General features: G+C 35.7%; 2 protein-coding genes across 2 annotated transcripts; both read right to left on the bottom strand.

The window, feature by feature from the left end:
* Positions 1–129: 129 nt before the first annotated feature.
* Positions 130–7,067, bottom strand: LOC110699043 (uncharacterized protein At1g04910-like). Its single transcript, XM_021876533.1, has 10 exons — positions 6,321–7,067; positions 6,197–6,238; positions 5,995–6,085; positions 5,423–5,499; positions 4,479–4,567; positions 4,191–4,362; positions 3,745–3,926; positions 1,676–1,778; positions 1,100–1,431; positions 130–1,010 (listed from the first exon to the last, which is right to left on the bottom strand). Exons 1-10 carry the CDS (start codon positions 6,519–6,521, stop codon positions 572–574), a joined length of 1,728 nt encoding a protein of 575 aa, XP_021732225.1. The 5' UTR covers positions 6,522–7,067; the 3' UTR covers positions 130–571.
* A 4,556-nt stretch (positions 7,068–11,623) lies between these two features.
* On the bottom strand, positions 11,624–17,165 carry LOC110699042. The gene is made up of 7 exons (XM_021876532.1): positions 16,753–17,165; positions 15,197–15,286; positions 14,988–15,068; positions 14,732–14,863; positions 14,403–14,621; positions 12,532–12,624; positions 11,624–11,997 (listed from the first exon to the last, which is right to left on the bottom strand). Exons 1-7 carry the CDS (start codon positions 16,966–16,968, stop codon positions 11,836–11,838), a joined length of 993 nt encoding a protein of 330 aa, XP_021732224.1. The 5' UTR covers positions 16,969–17,165; the 3' UTR covers positions 11,624–11,835.
* Between the last annotated feature and the right edge of the window lie 2,960 nt (positions 17,166–20,125).

Raw genomic sequence — 20,125 nt, 5'->3', positions numbered from 1 at the left:
TAAATTTGCATCTTTCAAAGGTAGCAGTTTTCCTTCCCCTGCCAAGATATGTAGAGGTAATAATTTTTATAGTCGAGCATTGGAAAAAAAAATCGGATGCAGAAAAATGGTTGCAGGAGACATCAGATATGATCAGCAATTACTACCAATTAATTTGATACACTAACTAAGCTAAATCTACTATATATATGGCAATATTATCAGGAAGAGGTGAATAAGTTGGAAAATATTAAACTACAAAATAAACTATCTAATCTGTAAAAGCGGCAAACTTGTATTAAGCATGTCATTTGTACCCCAACAGAAAGGGTAGTCTGAAATCGTACCAGTGGCACTTCTCCAAGTTGGTATAAAGATCTCTGCATCCGACCAATTGTAGCAATGTACACAGATTCAAAGTTGCATAATCTTTCAATGAACGCTTAGAAGTCGTGAGCCTCATTGTGTCTGCTTAACTTTGTACAGATTCTCATATGTAGGCAGGACCTCACAATTTCAGCTCCCAGCTTACTCCAGAATCCGTGTTATCCCAGAGAAAAAGACAAAATATCTCTCTTAAGGGCAAAATTGTCTAGTCTGATAATATATCTTCTAATTCAGGTTCATCGGTCAAAAATCCTTCATAATCTAGCATGGTCTCATTTGCTGGCTGTCTCTCTTGAAGCAGCAAATCTCCATCAGTGTCTGGGTCTGTTGGTTCCGACTCATCATCAGCTTCATGATCCTTGGTCTCTTCTTCTTTCTTGGTGGGATCCTTCCCTGACCCAAATTTCCGTAGATTTGCATCTCTCATAGCCTTGGCATCAGAATCTTCACAGATGCATGAAGCTGGATTCTCATGAAACTCACCTCTGCCAGGTCTTACCTCATGTGGCAAACCCATGAATCCTCTCTGATAAGAACGAGCCTTTAAAGAAAACTCTTCCCAAGTCATGTTACCTTTGTTCAGGAAAAGCTTAGATAGCTTTTTAGCATTGGGGCGAATAGTGGGCTTATGACCAAAATACCTCCTAAAAAAAAGTGATAGCAAATTTAGTTAGCACCTATATTCAATATCTGAATTTCTTGCAACAATTGACACCAAAATATAGGGAATCACCTTCGTCCTGCCAGAATCTTTGCCATATTTCCATTGTTGTTAGTGACAAAGACATCACTTTCATCACAAACAATAAAGTCAAGTGCTGCCATGCGAGAAGAAAACCTGGAAAATGATTCTAGCTCCTCTTTGCTGGCTATCGTTTCTTTGGAATGGAAATTGGGGAAGAGCAACTTTAGTGGAGCTAAGGTTTCTTCTCCTCTATACACGTCACCAGATGCCACATAAATATGAACGTCTTTGCTATAACCTAAAGCCCTCAGCATCAACCCCACTTCTTCTGGAGTGAGTGGGCATCTTCCCTGCCTCCTTGCCTTGTCTGGATTGCTTCCCTGCATAGCAATGGGCAGTCAGCTCTTACAGTACTTTTGTTTGTATACTTTACATTTGAACTATGCCAAACAATAGGTAGCTAAAGAGCTATAATCATATCAAGGGGAATTCATAATAAAGGTTGAAAACCAAAGCAAGTTGGGTACTATCTTCTGACAATTAATTTTGTAAAAAATCAAACATACCCGGCTAAAAAAATCAATGTTGTCAACATTCAAGCCACGAAAAGACCAAAATTCTTACATGCAGAGTTTTCCACCTCTTTCTTATAGCACCCAGTTCTTTTTTTTCCTTATCCCCTCCACCATAATAGCATCCTGAGAATGCAAGCATATCAGGTTCAAACCTGCAGTAACAAATAAGATGGATCAAATTATCAACCAAATTTTCACAAATGAAATCATCCAACTGTCTCATAAGCACTATCATCATTCAATTTTATAAAAAAAAATGTTACCAGGAGACATTCAACAAGTTATTATCTGATCAAGTGCATCAGATATAATAATTAGTAAACGAGTTTAACGGCCCGAATGACTATTAAAGATTGTCTCTCAAAAGTCAAAACATTTATATAAGAAGCAGATTGCCTGACAGAGCCAATAAGTATCCCATGTTTGGTCTTTGTCGCATGGGCCTCACCTCCTCAAGAGACATACATTATTCAGGATGCAAAAAATGATTGACATGCATATACATCATTTTTTTTTTGACAACACTAAACTGCTTTCCATTCTCTTTAGAAAGGTAAGACAGGGTTATTGATTCTCCTATACCAGTATACCACATAATTTGTGGGTAAGACAGCAAGTGGTAAGAAAGGTCGTTTAATTACCACTAAAATCCATTTACTCTCTCCTACCCGCAATACCACTAAGATTGACGAGTGCAATTAGAAAATCCATAGACCTCCGTGTTTAGTGGTGAAATTATAACAAATGAAATTTTGTCTTGATAATTCAAACAACTCTTTACCTTCTAATATAACAGATTCTTTTGTTTAATGAAGGATATCAGTGATATGTTTTTTGTCTGAACCCTGTGTGAGTAACAGGAACATATCCAATGTGTTATTGTTTTACTTTCTTGTTTCTGATCTGCATGTCTAAAGTGAAGGCTTCGCTATTTGAAGAGTACTAGGCCTCATCCTCACGATTTTAGAAATAATGTAGTATGGAAACCTAATATGTGCCCCACAATACCACTACCACTTTATTGGACATCATAAAATAACAAAAAATAGTTCAGAATTTTTATTACTACATATCTCTAGCCATCACATCAACCTTTTCTTCCACTTCATTGAATTCCATTCAACTATTACTCTTAAGATTAATGCCAAAGTTGACATGGGTCTTCATTGTATGAGGGACAGATCGTAGAACTAACGCATAGATAAAGGTACCACATAAGATTTGCCTAGTTGAAAATTCTGTTGCATGCAAAACAATTAGGAAGGGTAGGAAAATCCCTAAGCTTTTGCCCTTCCTCTCAGATGCCACGTCCAAGCCTAATTTACAAATAATCAAACTCTAAACACAATGTTCGAGGGAGAGGTAAATCTTCAAGAAATAACCCCACCCCCCGACTTCTTCGTTTTGATACATCATGTCTAGATTTATGATAAAATGATTTGCAATAAGAGGAATTCTAGGTGACATCTCCAAAAATCTAGGCAGCAAGGGAAAATCATGTACCAACTGGGAGAAAAAAATACATGGAATGCTGCATTGAAGCAGAATAAGGCAACCTTAAGTGCACAAGAGGCAGACATTTTAATAAAAAGCATAGTCAAGTAAGTTAACTCTATTTTCAGCAAAAAGAGCTCAACTTTGTTCATGGGAATGCTGAACAAATAAAGGGGACAGAGAACTGAGCAAACAGAAAGTGTGAAGAGGGAGAGGGGGGAATGTGTCATGGCCTCACAAATACTCTTTAACCACACATGCAGCTTATAGTTGCACCTCAACCGCCTTCGACAAACTACACCTCAGGTGAGCCACATTGTTCTCGTAGTGCCTAAGGTTGCTTGAGTCAATCATACACCTCACCATAATTTGTAGCTAGGCGCACCTAAGATGCGCTTTTTAAAACAACGATCACAAAGCTCATATTGTGTGATCAAAACTACAGTTCCAACCATTTCTAAAAGCAGGCCCAATATGCTCAACCACAAAGGTCACTCATTATATATGTATTATTGCTATTATATGAGCACATGAGAGCTAGAGTTATAGCAATTCTGATTAACAAACATAGCAATGCTATAAATAAATAAATATAATATAATTCCAAAGATATATTGGCTCTACCTTAAATGGAGAGCAATAAAATGCTTGCTCATGGCTCTCATCCTCTGTACCAAGAATTTGCCCATTTCTAGTATGGGACTAGTGAACTTCAAAGCATGGTAATTAACCCTGCATCTTAGCTTTTGAAGATCTGTCTCCAACCGATTTGCAAGCCTATAATCATATTTGGTAAGCCGAACAGCCTGTGTCATTAAAAAAGATGGACAAGAATTAATGTCAATGAGATAACTCCTCAAGTCATGTTAACATGAAGAAAATTGAATTTCAGCAACCACATAGCCAATGTTTCACTATTCTGATGGTCATAAGTTCAGAAAGTATACTTAGTTATAAGCTGGAAGTCAATTTACTGTGATAGTCAGAAGAAAAAAGATGAATAAATAACAAGCTTCTGATAAACTAACAAATTCAAGATAATAAATAAAAGAAATATATTGAAGACTTACATGCCTTTTCATTATAACAGGTAAAACTCGCTTTTCATAGCATCTTTCATTGCACTTCCTAGGAACTCGCATGGTTGTGACTTTTGGTCCGCTTGGGAGTTCTTTTACGATTTTCACATCATTTGATAGGAAGGATATGAACCAATCAATATCAAAGATGTCCTCAAAATTACTGCAAGCATACAACAATATCCAGCACTTCAGCATTAAATTTGTTTAGGCATGAAAAAATAGACATGCCAGAAGTTTGTTTAAAGAAGATTTATGGAAATCACTACAAAAACAAACCTAGCATCCTTCCAATAAGATCTCTGGTCCAACTTTGGCACAACGAGAGTGACATTTAAGATACGAGCTGCAGCAACTGCATCAATTATCTGGCAAAAGTTGCATGTATTAATTACCAGTAGCCCAAAGTCAGCACTTGCACTCTTGCAGTGTTATCCCAAACACAGAGCACTAATCCTAACAGCTAGCAGTATAATGACGAAGGGGGATCATAGTTTCTATAAAAATATTATGGAAGATGAAGAGTGATATACTCAAAACATATATATAACCAAACCCATTTGCAAACACAGAAGAGCTGAAATTTTATGTATGGATTAAGAGCAGAAAATCACTGATACTGAGTTACTGACATCAAAAGGTGATTGAGAATCCATGCATAGCAGTGATCCGTCCGCAATGCATTGACAATGTCGCAGAATTAAAGTACCCAACAACAGCACATATTGTAGTTCTTAAGTTTCTAAAGTCAGTAGGTCTGGTATTTGGAAATTTCCTAAACACCTATTAAGAAATACAACAGATGAAAAGACAAAGTCTTTAACATGCATCATCCATTCTACTATATACATGCTTTTTGATTGAGCAGGAATAATCTAACTCCGACTTATGTTTCACAAACTGGTCAAGAAAACAGGTTTCCAAAAAATAAAAACTATGCTTATGTAGTAAATGAACAGCACAGTAAATCAGTAATCATATAGTCAATAAAATCCTATCATTTATTAAAGCTAAAATTTAATCAAGCAGAGAAACACTTCAGAAAAGAGCAAAGATATCCGTGTTACATGTAACAGGCCAAACATCAGAGACCAGTAAACGATTTTGATGGACAGACTCACAAACTGGCACACAATTGAACCAAAGCAAATAAGATAACATACAAACAGAAAACGATATACAGACCACTCAATGCTTATATAACAAAGTAATGCAATATATACCCCGGTTCTTTGTTGGTTCAAGCCTCCACTTGTAGCAATCATCAAATAACGACTTGGACGTGTGATAGTATCAGCTTCTGAGAATGAGAATGAAACCACAGGTTCAAACAAATGACAATGAATCCATATGCAAATAGTATCAAGACTGTTACCATATAAGTTCAGTATACAAACAGCATATTTAGTTACTCCCCTAACCTCCCAAGACTACAACGACGAGTACATCTAAGGTTCAAACATGTTCAAACATCCTTGTAGATATTATTACCAAAACTAGTCACACATTAACTATCACACATAATTCTACAGCTATTTCAACTAATTCATTCAAAAATACAGTTCAACATATACCTATAATATGAAGAAGACGTCTAACAATCAAATATACGCGAGTAGCAAAGATATATTAGCAATTAACTTATTGCTGATTAATGAAAGGGAAAATTTCAATAGACATTGCAACATATTATTATACCAATACAAAATACTTCATACTGCAAATTATAGAAACTGAATTAATCAACAGCAAATATAAATAATCGAAATAACAAGCTAGGAAAAAGAGCACATACTCATAAATTTACTGCTGGCATTGCTACAACCATAGAAAAATTCAGAATCTCTAGACCTCCAAATATCATGTTTAGATTTTCCTCCAACATCCTACATTTCATAAAACAACAAAATAAAAAAATTAAAAAAATCAGATCCAAGCAACACTCAAAAATCACAAAATCGAATTCAAATAATCCAAAAATAATCAAAAGCCCTAACCGGAACAGAAGAGATCGAATCTCCGACGGAAGCATCATCATCCTTAGCAAAACACAAAAAAAACACAAATTAATCAAAAAATAAAATGCTGAAACTGCAGGTTGAAGCGACAGCGAGAGATTACCGAAGAAGACGAAGATGAGCTGCGAGTGCGGCCGTGGTGAAGGAGGCGAGAAGGACGAGGAGCGAGAAGAGAGAGAGCGAAGAAGCAGAGGAAGAAGACACCAACGATGGCGGTAACAACGGGAAGAAATCGGCGAGAAAGGCGGCTGATGCTGGTGTTGCTGTGGTGGAGATGGTGGTGGCGCCGCCGTTGATTCGCCATTGGCGCCAACAAAAAAGCTTCAACAACACTATTTTCTCTCTCCTCTCCTCTGCAACTTTCTCTCAGCGTTTCTCTCTCTAGAAAAGGAGGAAGAAGAAGAAGGTGGAGAGAGAAAGAGGAATGGGGAAAAATGGAGGAAGGTGAAGAGGAGAGAGAAAGCGATGCGATGCTTTATTTGGTGGGAATGGAAATGGCAGCTTCGATGACGACAATTTGATTCGTTCTTACCAATCACTGCACACACAAACACACTGCACTCTACTCTCTTCTTCTTACGATTTTTTATTTTTTTTTGTTGGGTGTTGTTGTGTTTGCCAATTTGCAATTTTTCTAATTCTGGTGCAACTTTGTAAGTACAACCCATTCTTCTTGCTTTTTTGGTGTTTTAATCTTTTACAAGACAGATAAGCTTGGATTTTTTTAGATGTAGGAGACCTAAATATAGAAATAATTTTGCTTTATATTTTTAAATGCTTTTCTCTTTCATTTTCATTGTACTTTGTATGCTATAACAAATAAATAAATTGATTTTAAAAAAAAAAATTGTAATACAAAGTTTGGATATCACAGTCAAGAGGTTGTGAGGTCAAACCCTACTAGATACACTTCGGGGGTTGGGATTTTGTAACCCTTCCTCCCCACTTGTTACTCCCTTGAAGTGACAACCTCCTTTTCATTCTAATAATAATAAAGGGAGGAAAATATAGTCCCTATATAATTTTACAAACCTAAATATACTTTATAGTGGCGGATCTTGGATAAAAAAGTACAAAAGCTAAGGTTTAAACCTTCAACCTGTAGTTAAAAGTATAACTAGTTAAGTAACTTAAGCTTTGTAAAAACAACTTTTTAGATTCATAATAATTAAGAAAATGGATTATGGTCTTATGGATAATACAAGAAATAACTCCTCAATTTTACAAAGTAATTATTTATTTGATTTACCACTTCAATGTTTTGGACATATAAATTTCATCACAAATTTTTGTATGTGGCTGGCCACACGGCCACAATTTTTTTATTTTTTTTAAATACCACAACTCTTCTCCCTCCTTTTTTTCTTAGCTTCTTCTCCAAACCAACTCACATATCACCAACAACCATATCTCTACTCCACCCATTTTCTCTCTCCTCTTTTCTTAGCTTCTTTTTCAAGCCAAACCACATCACCAACAACCATATCGCTACTTTATCCATTTTCTCTCTCCTCTTTGCCAAATTGGTACAATTAAAGCCCGAAATTGTAGAAATTTGGTGTCAAATTGTTGTGAAAAATTATGATTAATTATCCTTAAGATCATGAACAACATTTGAAGTAGTGAAATCGATGAGAACCAACAAGATTTGAGCTCCTTTTCTTCGTGGAATCTCATATCGAACATTCTACGTCAAAAATTGTAGGGTGTTACTAGTTTGGTCAGGAGTTACTTGTAGGGTGTTACGTTACTAGTTTGGTCAGGGGTTACATGTAGGGTGTTACTGGTTTGGTCAGGGGTTACTTGTAGGGTGTTACTGGTTTTGGTCAGGGGTTAGGTTACTTGTAGGGTGTTACTGGTTTGGTTAGGGGTTACTTGTAGGGTGTTACTGGTTTTGGTCAAGGGTTACTTGTAGGGTGTTACTGGTTTGGTCAGGGGTTACTTGTAGGGTGTTACTGGTTTTGGTCGGGGGTTACTTGTAGGGTGTTACTGGTTTTGGTCGGGGATTACTTGTAGGGTGTTACTGGTTTTGTCGGTGGTTACTTGTAGGATGTTACTGGTTTGGTATGGGGCCTACAAGCAACTCTGGAATAAGTAACAAGTAACCATTGAATAAGTAATTCATACAAGTAACCTTTGAAGTAACTCATAAAAGTAACCCTTGAATAAGTAAATCATACAAGTAACCTTTGAATTAACCCATACAAGTAACCCTTAAAAAAAAGTACCCTTGAAAAAAAAATATAAGTAACTCCTAAAAAAAAATACAAGTAACCCCTGAAAATGCAAGTAACCCTTGAATAACTAATCCATACAATTAACCCTAAAAAAAATACAATTAACCCCGACCTTGAAAAAAAAAACAAGTAACTCCTGAAAAAAAAACAAAAAAAAAAACAAGTAACCCCTAAAAAAATTACAAGTAACTCTTGAAAAAAAAATACAAGTAACTCCTGGAAAATACAAGTAACCCTGACAAAACCAGTAACCCCGTATGTGCGTGAACAGTAACCCCGTTTTACGCGCGTCAGAATATGTTATTTTTAATGAATTGGCAGCAAGCCACACGGTGTGGCCTGCTGCACCAAAAAAACTCTGAAATTTCATTATTCGAATTACCTACTCCCCTCCTTACCTTGAGTTCACATATTTTAGATTCATTAAATCGTCTAGATAAGTTCATATAAGATAATTTTACCTTATTTTTATTTTTATCAGGTCAAAAAAGTTAAGTAAGATTAAATAAGATAAGAATTAATAAATTTAGATAAGATAAAAGTTAATAGGTTCAAATAGGGTAAGATAAATCTAGGGTCAATAATTATGATAATACTACATGTTTGCCTTTTTTTTTTTTTTTTTTTTTTAAGAAACATGTCTGCCTTCTTTCAAATTAACATTTGGTTAATTTATTTTTTTTAACATTTACAATTTGCAAATAAGTTAGGAAATTAGATATAGAGTGTTGGTGTGAAGAATATAAGAAAAAGGTGGATAAAGTAAAAATAGTTTATTAAGCGGAGTAATACGGAGTACAAATTAGATGGAAGGTTATAAATATTGTGCAATAAGAGAGATAAAGTAGAAATATAACTTTGCCAAAAATAAAATAAAGTGAAAGTATTAAGAACTTTTAGAAATGGAGGTAGTATAATCAAAGCAAAATTTAAAGGATTATACTACGTTTTTAATCTCCCTCCTACCCTCAAATGCCTGGCATATTTGCTGACCTTAAATGCCTGATAAATGGCATACTCATATATTCTAGCACAATAAAAGCAAATTATGTATAAGTAGGACCAAAGATAATCGATTGACATGTCGAAAACATAAATTTCGGTTTCCAATCTTTAGATTGAAAATTAGGTAATTATACTTGGATATTTTGATCTGATACCCCCTATATAAGTTTAAATCATGCTGGCATCAACTATTGATGCAAATTACATCAAGAAAGTGCATATTGTTAATATGAAAGATAAACAAAAGTCAAGTGTAGACTATGGAGTCAAAATAAGAAAAATACTTTATTATTTTGAAGATAAACAAGGCTCTAAATAGGTGCAGCAAGGCCCTAACTGTATTTTGTTAATGCAATTGATGGACTTGTATAAGAGCTATTCTTCTATTTTGAAGTCATTTTCAGTCTAAAAATTATACTATAAACATTTGGGAAACAATAACTTAGATGATAAGCATTCAATTACTACAATATTATACTACGAGTACTATACTAGGAGTAAAAGTGGCCATACTTTTAGTGCTTTGCTTTGTACGAAAACAAATCATCTTTGTGCACGGACGTGAGGAAGAGGTGTCAGAATTGGATGCTTAAATAGTTGATACCCTTCTTTTCTCGGTAAGTGAACTAGTGAAGTGAAGAATTTATACGAGTACATAATTCATTATGCAAAACACATTCATTCTTGATTATCCAAGTAAATGACTGTCCATTCATTTTTATCGCACTTGGAAAAAAAATGTCATAATACGCATTGGTATTTCATTATCGTTTATATGTTATCATCATGATACCAACATCCTTATTCAGTGATACCAACGAATTGCAAAAATATTTTGTTGTTGGTATCATGTGAAATATCAACGTGTGTTATTAGAGTCATTCATGACTCTAATTATTAGAGGCTAAGAATTCCTCATCATCCGATCGATCTAATTCCGAATTATATCCAAATTGAATATGGTGTACCAATTTTATTATGTCTCTATTCTAGATAAAAAAAAATAATAATAAAGTGTATTACCCAATTCAACACGTAAAGAAATCATTGTGACAACAATAGGCTCAAAAAGTCTGTTACTTTTTGCAGGTTCGGGCATGAGATATAATGTTAAGGCTTAACACAGACTGATTTTTTTTTTTATCACCTCTACTCAAACCATCCCATCATACCGTGATTAATCAATGTTAATATGTTATATCAAATGAAGGTCTGTTCTCTTCAGCTTATTTTCAGTTCAGTTCCTAATTTCCTTCTCTTATAAAATATTTAGTTCAGTTCAGGTTCAGCTCAATCAACGAAAACAAGCCTCGTTGCTTGAAATATAATCTAAACCAAACCAATATAATTTGTTGGCATTGATGCTTGCTTGCTTCAATTCATTATTACCCTCCTTATTTAAACGAAAAGATAAATAATTTTAACTTTTACACTTTGAAGACGAAAAAATCCACTTGTCCCATTCGGAATAATGGTACTACATATTCCATTGCTCGTGATTTATATTTAAGCAGAGCAATGCTATCATTATTCTGAGCATAATTGAGAACCGTTAATAATACTTCCTACAAACTCAAGCAACTTCCTTTGCCAGCTGCAGCTATATCAGAAATTCCTTCTGTTAAACGCCGTCATCTCTCCAATAAAAAATGCATTGACAGTATATTTGTGACTTTTAGGGGCACCAAAACACAATTGTAAGAATACTGTTATGCTATAGACTCATAACCACACCCTTTAAAAGTGGGCCGTGTTGGCATAGTCCAACGCATATGCAAACACGAGCCCCTTGCCTAGGCTGCGGTTTTTTCAGTACAAACAGGAGGGGTCACCCACCAGCCTACTCAATAAGGCTTGTCAAAAGAATTGGAAAAAACTTTACCGTGACTCATGGGGCCAGTGTCTTGGCAGTGCAGAATAAAACCTGGACGGACCTGAAGTTGTTGGGGCCTATATCCTTTGGCATGGCAAGTACAGCACAACTGCCGCAGGCCATGTAGCCCAGAGGCCACAACCATGCCTACACTCAACTCCAAATAACCACGATGATATTCAATATTCATGTTATAGTGCGATAATACCCCAAAATGTAAAATGGGACTTACACTTTTAAGGCGTAATTCTGAAAATGTTGCCCTGCAAAATTTCTGTTATACCCTTGCACAAACATGATAGGCTTATGAACTTGTATCTAAAAGAAAGAGGGTGTGCTGAAAATCCATTTCTCATTGAATATCTCATCTTATAACCTATTCTCTATGGAATATAAACCTCTATTAAGCTAGAGCTGGACATAAATAAATCACGTCACTAGCAGCTTTAAAATGATGAATTCATAATAATGGAGAACATAAATAGACAATTCCTCAGCAGAACCTAAATGATTTCCCCTGGAGGTAGCTCAGCCAGCTTAGGTGGACTTCCGAGTGCTTTTTCCATATCAAAACGGACTTCAATATTGCGGAGACCATAGCCCACCACCATTAGCCAATATAATAGCTTGCCAAGTTCAGTCGCACTAGTCTCCGAAACAGAAGTCTGCAGTAAATATGCAAGGAAATCAGCAAACTCCGCTATATTAGCAACCAGGTAGTCAAAGTCATCCGTTAAAAATCATTAAACAAAAATTGAGAATTCCTAAGTTCGCATTTATGGTACATCAAGAGGGAAAAAAAACTCTTTTTTACTTTTTTGTCTGGTATGAGTGAGTGGTTCTCCAATGGTTTGCTATTTAGTTTGTAACGGACTCAGAGAAGAGATCATTTAAGGCCGGACAAAAACATAAAGCATTCTCAGAACCCAGCAGCTTCATAAAAGACAACCAAAGTGGAAAACTCAGATCCATGTCCTACTGTCCCCAATTAAAGCCAAATCAGATGCCCACTGAATACTGGACATGTTTAATTAAGAATCAAAACCAAATCCTTCCCTTAGACAGTCTACTACCATGAGAATACCAGAACTCTCTCAACTAAAAAGGTACATATGCTATGCAGTTAATGTCTTAATGTGGTGCTGGGTGATAATAGAAGTAAAAAAACAAAAAAAGATGAAATCTGAACAGCTCTACACCTTCATTTGAGCAGGATCTGAAACAGCCAACAGGCGCTTTATGAATGTGTTCATTGCCAGAATGACATCTTCTCCGGCAGTGCTTGTCAGCTCCTACACAAAGAACAATTATCCAATTGAGTTAGATCTCTACTGGAATAATCAAGTAAAACCTCAGTACACTGGAGAATATGAATTAGGCCAAATGCATACAAGAATTATGCAAGTTGTGTCATTTATTAAAGTAGTCCTCATTATTAGCAATTATGATGCTTAGACTTGGATATGGATGTCATTTTTTAGTATGGATCAGATGGCTAGTAGTTCTTGAAACTTTAAAAGCTCAGACTGGTCCTATAAAGTGCCTCCCGAGTGTGAGATGCAAAAAGGTGCCAGCACCATTGCCTCAAGCTTACACGATTACCTTGCATTCCCCCAATTCCCCCCACATCATTCTCTTATTCCTTCTCTCACATTTTTTTGGTGCTGCTGCTTAAATTATAAAAATGATCTCTCACAACAAGTGAATGCATTTTGGCCACCAAAACAAACAAACAAAAAGGGGGGGGGGGGGGGGACATATGTAGAACCAATTTCCCAAAAAGAGAGTGCAATGCATGAGTGTGCCTCAAGTTCAGAAACTCTTGTGCGTTACACTATATAAGAAACGTTAGAACCCCCATATATACCCTCAATTTAAAAAAAAAAGGGATGATTTATAAATAGAAATTAGCTTTAGCCTAACACAATACAAAATTTGGTGTGCATGCATCCATAGGCATATGTTACAAGCGATAATAAAATAAAAATAAAAAAATGATAAATAATAAAAAAAACAACACTTTAAAGTGATAAACAAAGCTTACAAGGTGACTATATTTTAGATAGTTGTAACAAGTAAATATAATAAAATAATGGTAAAATTTGATATTAATAATCCCAACTTTGAGTGTTGTTTACTTTCTTCAATTCCAATTACCGCTTACGGTTGATTTTTTTTTTTTTTTTTTTTTTTGAAATGACATGTTTCACAAGTTAACTGGTTAAAAAAACAACCCAGCCAAAACCCCAACCACCCTAAACAAATCTGACCACCCGCCAGCCAGCCTTCTCCCTCGCCGGACCACCCTCCCCCACCAGTGGCGTTGCCCCTCCGGCAGCTTCCATCTAAACCACCATCTCCTCCCCGAAACCCCCACGCAACCACCAATAAACCCCTCCACCACTTCGAAAACCTCTAATCACCACTCCCCTTACCCCGGCGGCTAGGATTTTCGACGGTGAGGAAGGGGCTTTGGGGCCTTTGGGGGTTTTCGGGAGTGAGGGAGGGGTTTCAAGGGAGTTTCAAATGGTGGGAGGGATTTAAAGGGATTTTCGATTGTGGAGGCGGAGAACCGGATCAGAAAAGGAGGAGATTTGGGGTGGGGGTGGGTCGCAACGCCGGACACCGGTGCGGGGGGATTGGGGAGAAATCAGCGCAGCTTTGGGGCAAGGGAAGGGAAGGGTAGGCCTTGTCAGCGACAGGTGGTGGTGGTGGTTAGGGTGGTCCAGTATGAGGGATAAGGGGTTTTCTGGTTTTCCTAATTTTTTTATTTATTTTTTTTTTTTTACCAACTACATCTTGACACGTGACACATAACTGGTTATAAAAGGTCATTGACTTTCCTTGACCAGTTTGGGATTGAAGAAAGTAAATACCCCCTAAAATAATCAAAAGTTGGGATTATTAAAAGAAAAATATCAACTTTTCCTAAAATAATCTCGTGTAATTATTTTTAAAAGCGATAAAACTCGGTGGCACAATTATGTCATAAAAACACGAGCAGCAGGAGAAGACTCTGACTATATTTTGTTTGTGCCCTAATTAAAAACAAGATTTTGGTCTTCCTCACCTTCAAATTCTGGGGTTCAAGAGACTTCATATATTCTAACAACTCATTTTGACCATTCGTAGATTTTCTAGCAACTTGACGATTCAATTCTTCTAGTTCAGCTTCAAGCAGCTCAATGTACTTCTCAGCATCTATTCTCTCAGGTCCCGAGACATTATTCCACCGAATAACTTCACCCGACACTTTTTTCTGCGTACCTGGAGCATAATCTGGAGCATCCTGAAAAATTGGCCTGATTTTAAGTTACAAACTCTGGCATAGGACCAGAAGAAACCCAAAAGAAACAATTTAAGTCGGAAGAATTAAAACATTACATAGAAAGGTGTTACCTTATTTTCTTGCGGTTCAGGAAGAGCCACCTGTTCTAAACTTTGTTGGAGTTCAATTCGGAACTGTGCATTCCTAAACATATAGCCAGTCATCATTACACTATACATAAGTTGAGCAAGATTTTCAGCCACCTGAAACAAGTGGTAGAAATCCTGATCAACAAAGTGCTACAACTTTTACTCATATGCAAATGTGATTGCCAAGACACATGGATATCGAGGCATAGATACAACCTGGTTAGGGAACAGGACTTACAGTAGTTACAGTTACAGAAAAAAATTGTGGAGGTAAACTGCCAATCATGTTTGTAACAGTTTGACGCATTGCCTCCACCACCTAAGGAGTGACAAGGAATACATTTACATTTGGAATTCATATATTAATTTCAGGGGGAAAAAAATTTGTTATAAAATGAGCAATTAATTCACAATAAAAAAGAAGATTATGATGTTGAAAACACAAACCTGTGGAGATGCCCTTTTAACAAACAATTCCATAATCTCTGGTTGCACATTTTTCACATACTCCAGCAGAATATCCTTCCTGTTTTTTGGCTGGTAATTTGAAAAGGTAAGATATCATTAAGAGAAGGTGTAACTACTCCACTAGACCTACAGTAATCTCTTTGTAAGTAGGAATAAGACATTGTGGAGATAATTGTTTTAAAAAATAGGGATTGATGAGGATTTCTAAATATGACTATAGACAAGCAATAAAAGCTAGAAACCGAGAAATAAAGCATGCAGAGTGTCATCAGAAGTCGATAATTTCTTCTAAATACATGGTTGAGGTGACTAGGTAAGAATTCTTATTTTCTCTTTAATGTGAAACCTGTAATCATCCTCCCAACCCCAACACAAACTAAATAAATAATATCATAAATAAACAAAATAAAGAAACCCTTCTAGTAATGCTCAATGTATAGTTTGGACAGATTTGAAAAGGATATCTAGAATTCTAGATATCTTGGCATCACAAAATCTAAATGTTACTAGAACAGTCAATTGTTAAATTTCACAATCTTATTCAATAGACTAATCAAATTTAATCATTGAACATCCAAATGCTCATTCTTCAACCTACCACAAAACACATTGGTCTTTTATCACAGAAAACCGCTTGCAGGATATAAAAAAAGAAAAACAAATTGTACAGTATCTCCTTCTGCTAAAGCATGCATCTGAAAAGTGTCAGTCAGAAGAAAGATAACAAAAAAAGACCTGTAAAATTTCTAAGACTAGATTACTCATGAAATCAGAACAAATACTTTCCTGTGCTAACAAGCAAAACTGCTTCAACTGACATCAATCACAAAATCATAGAGAGAATAAGCAAGCGATAAAGCACTTGAAGTAAACCCTGAAATCAATCTTCTCATTTTTAAGGCATTCTTATAAATTGACGTATGTATTACCCACGTTAGTAGCAATGTTTTCCCTTTTCTCTCTTAAACATTCTTGATCAAATCGAAAGCTCAACGCTTATAAAACTAGAATGAGCAACTTCAAACTTGGATTCCTGTAAGTCTATAAATGGAAAAGGCAAGGCAACCTACTTCCTCCATTCTTTGTATTATTTAATCTACAACTTTATGGCTCTCACACTCTACCTAGACCTAATTTCGTGTCGCGATAATAATAACTGGATTCCGGGCCTAAAATCATGCTCATGTGCAGCTCTCAAAGCAACTACAAGCTTGATCATATCGATAACTTTACTAAAGTTTTATCATCATCACCAAGAAGAGTTCAGATAACAATTCACAACTACACATTTCAGATTCCAGGGCATTAAAGTTCAATCTCGAAAACAAGCAATTCGACATAAAACCTCTCCATTAAAAACCGAAATTGCAATTAAGCAAGTAAGAATTCTATCAACAAGCAATTCTAAAATCATTCAAAAAGCAAAAACAATCGATAACAAGGAATATAATGATCAATTGGAGCATAAAAATAACATCATTTAACACAAAATCAAACAAAAATAGAGAAGAAATGATAGCGAAAAAGGAAGAGACCTGGGAATTGCCAATGTCAGTGTCATTGGTATTACTATCAGAAGATGAATTGTTCAAAGCACGAATTCCGAGAGATAATCGGCGTCGAGTGGTGAAATACCTCGGAAAACTGACTGAAGAAATGGAAACTCTTGAGTTGGTTGATAAAGCAAATAGCGAAGAGCGAGAACAATGAGTGTAGAGTGAGGTAGGCTTTAGTATGAGTGAAGAAGACATGGTGGTAGTTAAATTGGTTGACTGATTCAGTTTGAAAACCCTAATCTTAAACCTCCATTAAAGCCCTTTTTGTGTTACTGATATGACAGAGAAAGTGTATCTATGGAGTATGGAGTAGTACAAGGATAAAACAAAGGAAGGAGAGGATTTATGCTGCTACCCGTAATGTTTATAGCCAAACATATTACGGACTACGGACTTTCGGAATTAGCTGTTATATTACTCCTCATTTACTTGAAGTCGCACAAATTTTGCCTTTTAGGCTAACAACATTTGCATTTAGACGATTAAGTACTTTAAATTATAGGGACGTTAATTTTTATGAAAAGATAAGGAAACTAATATCATTTTTTTGTGTTTGGATTAAATTTTTTTTTTGGCGGAAGAAAGAGGCTATGTTATTTCTAATGGTTTCATAAATAATGCTCCATGTAGCTCCCTTATACACCATTCAACTCTAAAATTGACTCAAACTTGAACAGTCTTGGAAATCACTTCCGATCAAGGTCCATCCGTGATCCGATTTGGCTTAACTTTTGATTATTTAAGAGCTTCAATTTCAACGGTATAATTGCCGTTTGATTGCACAGATTAAAAGTTATGGTTGCCGGACATAACACCATTTTCTTGCTCCTTAAAGTCCACCATGTTCGCAAAAATGGGACTAGAACAATAGAACCTCCCACTTGCTCTTGAATTGATTGATAAAGTTGAAATACTATCCAATTGAGGCTATAAGTAGCCATGAAAATCAGTCACATTGTTCAAAATCATCCTCCCCAAGCTACTTTCTTCATCTTCCTTCCCCCTTCTCCTCATTTCCCCTTCCTTTCTCTTTAGCCGCGAGCATCGCGCACCACCATGACCACCACCACTCCAACCACCTTGTTGTTGCCCTCCTATTATTGACGCTGTTGCAGCACCCATATATATGTAGCACCAGTGCACCATCACCCTTTGTCCCTTGATTAATTATCATAGCTTCTTACATTTTGATACTACTAGTGTAGTTCTTAATTTTTGAGTCATAATAATACTACTACTATACACTACTACACAATATAGTACAATCAATCTACTACTGTTATGTTATTATTATTATCATTATTATTGTTGATGTATTCACTTCATCTACATACTACTAGTCTACTACTACTCTACGTACCACGAGTAGTGATAGACCACTACCAGGTACGGGGTCGTTGGGCCCATACCAGGGGCAAAAATTTAATTTCATGTATTACTTACTCATGTTGTAAAAATGCAGTATCTCTCTTCTCAATAACAATATATAAATTAATAATAACAGTATAAAAACCAAGAATAATAACACACAAATCAAGAATAATAGTATAGAAATTAATAATAATTGAGCACCGACAAAAAATTACCCGCGTCAATTTCGGCCGAACTTAGCGATTTCCAGCATAGAACTCACCGTTTTTGATGGCTAGAGCCATAAGTTTGTGTCTCTCGTTTTTGGGTTATGTTTTTTTGGGTGGTTTCCATTGATTTTAAATGAAGGTAGTTGCGTGTTTTTGGATTTCGACCAAGGTAGTAGCTGGTGGGGTGGGCTTCTTGCTATCGGAGGTGAAGGTGTGGTGGGCGAAGGTTTGGTCGGCAATGGGAGCTATCCATGGAGGTTGGGAAAAGGGTTTAAGGAAGGAAGAAGACGAAGAGGAAAAGGGGAAAAAAAAGGGAAAAGAAAAAAAAATGTGGTATTGGGTAGTATTACCCATACCATGATAGTGGGTAATACTTACTCACTACTACTCATATGTACTAGCTACTACTACACACTATTATTATTATTAATATTAATATTTTTTTTTTTTTGAAAGAAGTCCTAGTTAAAGGACGCTAAATTTCATTAATATAAGTCCTAATAAGTCCTAATTATTATTATTATTATTGATTAGTTTGAGGTGTTACACTTCTCTCTCCATATAGCTTGTTTGATCAACCCAACTCTCGCAAAAATAAAACTAATTTGGTCCACCGGAAGATTAAGCTCCGTATGGAAAGCTCTTTTGTTGCGCCATCTCCATGGCCAGTTAGCCACCAACATGTCACGACAAGTACCTAGGCCACTCCTCTCCTCTCTTATTGCATCACCACCTGCAATGGTACTCCAAAACTAGTCTTCTAAGGAAGAATTCAAGAAATTGGGGTCAGAATGCACTCCGAAAAGATGCATTCTCCGCATTGCATTTTCTCGAATAATTGAGATGTGCGCGTTATAACTAGCCATATCCAGGAAGTTCGTTTACTGTCAGTAGCGTTAATAAGGGAAAATATGTAAACAAACATTTTTAGGGGTATAAATGTCCACACACTATTACTTAAGAGTTTCCAAAAAAAAACAATTAACATTATAAGGGCAAATATGTAAATAAACATTTTAATTAAGGACATAATTGTCTAATATTATTCATAAAAGTATGACCATACTTTTTAAAGAGGTAAATACATAAATAAACATTTTTAAGGGCATAATCGACCATGATGGCTTTCCATTTTGGGCCTTTATTCTCAATTGGGCCACCAAGTCCAATAGTTTTAAGTCATGTCCAAATACCTTCAAATAGAAATATGGTTTATTACCCTAGAGCAAGGGTCATCAATTCTCTATATCATCTAAAAAAAATCTAAGATTTTAAAAACATCTGATCTATTATACACTGTAATACTTCCTCTATTCTTTTTTACTTGACCTGTTTCTTTTATCACGCTTGCCAATGCAAAACTTTAATGATCAACACTTAAATTCTCCATAAGTAAAAATTATAAAAGTTATATATTATGATAGTACTTATTGAGACAAATCCAAAAAGATCATACATGAATATATTTTTCCTTACATATGATTCACAAAAGAAGGTCAAAGGAGGGGTGGTGAATAGTATAAAAGTCAAAGCGGGTCAAGTAATAAAAAACGGAGGAAGTAGATCATAAAAGAAAAACAAGTCGAATTGAGGTTTGCTTGGAGGATGAAAATGTAGTTGTTTGAGTCTTGACAATGCCCTTTTTATAAAAAATTCCCAAAGAAATCTTACATATAATTGATACTCCCTCGTATTCACTTGTTAGTCTAATATCATATTTTGGACGTTTAAAAAAGATCTACCTATATGGTATATATTTCATTCTTAACTTA

The sequence above is a fragment of the Chenopodium quinoa genome, unplaced genomic scaffold (genome assembly GCF_001683475.1).
Source record: "Chenopodium quinoa cultivar QQ74 unplaced genomic scaffold, ASM168347v1, whole genome shotgun sequence".
Classification (NCBI taxonomy): Eukaryota; Viridiplantae; Streptophyta; class Magnoliopsida; order Caryophyllales; family Amaranthaceae; genus Chenopodium; species Chenopodium quinoa.
The sequence above is the reverse complement of the archived record's forward strand: the minus strand, read 5'-3'. Positions and strand labels throughout refer to the sequence as shown.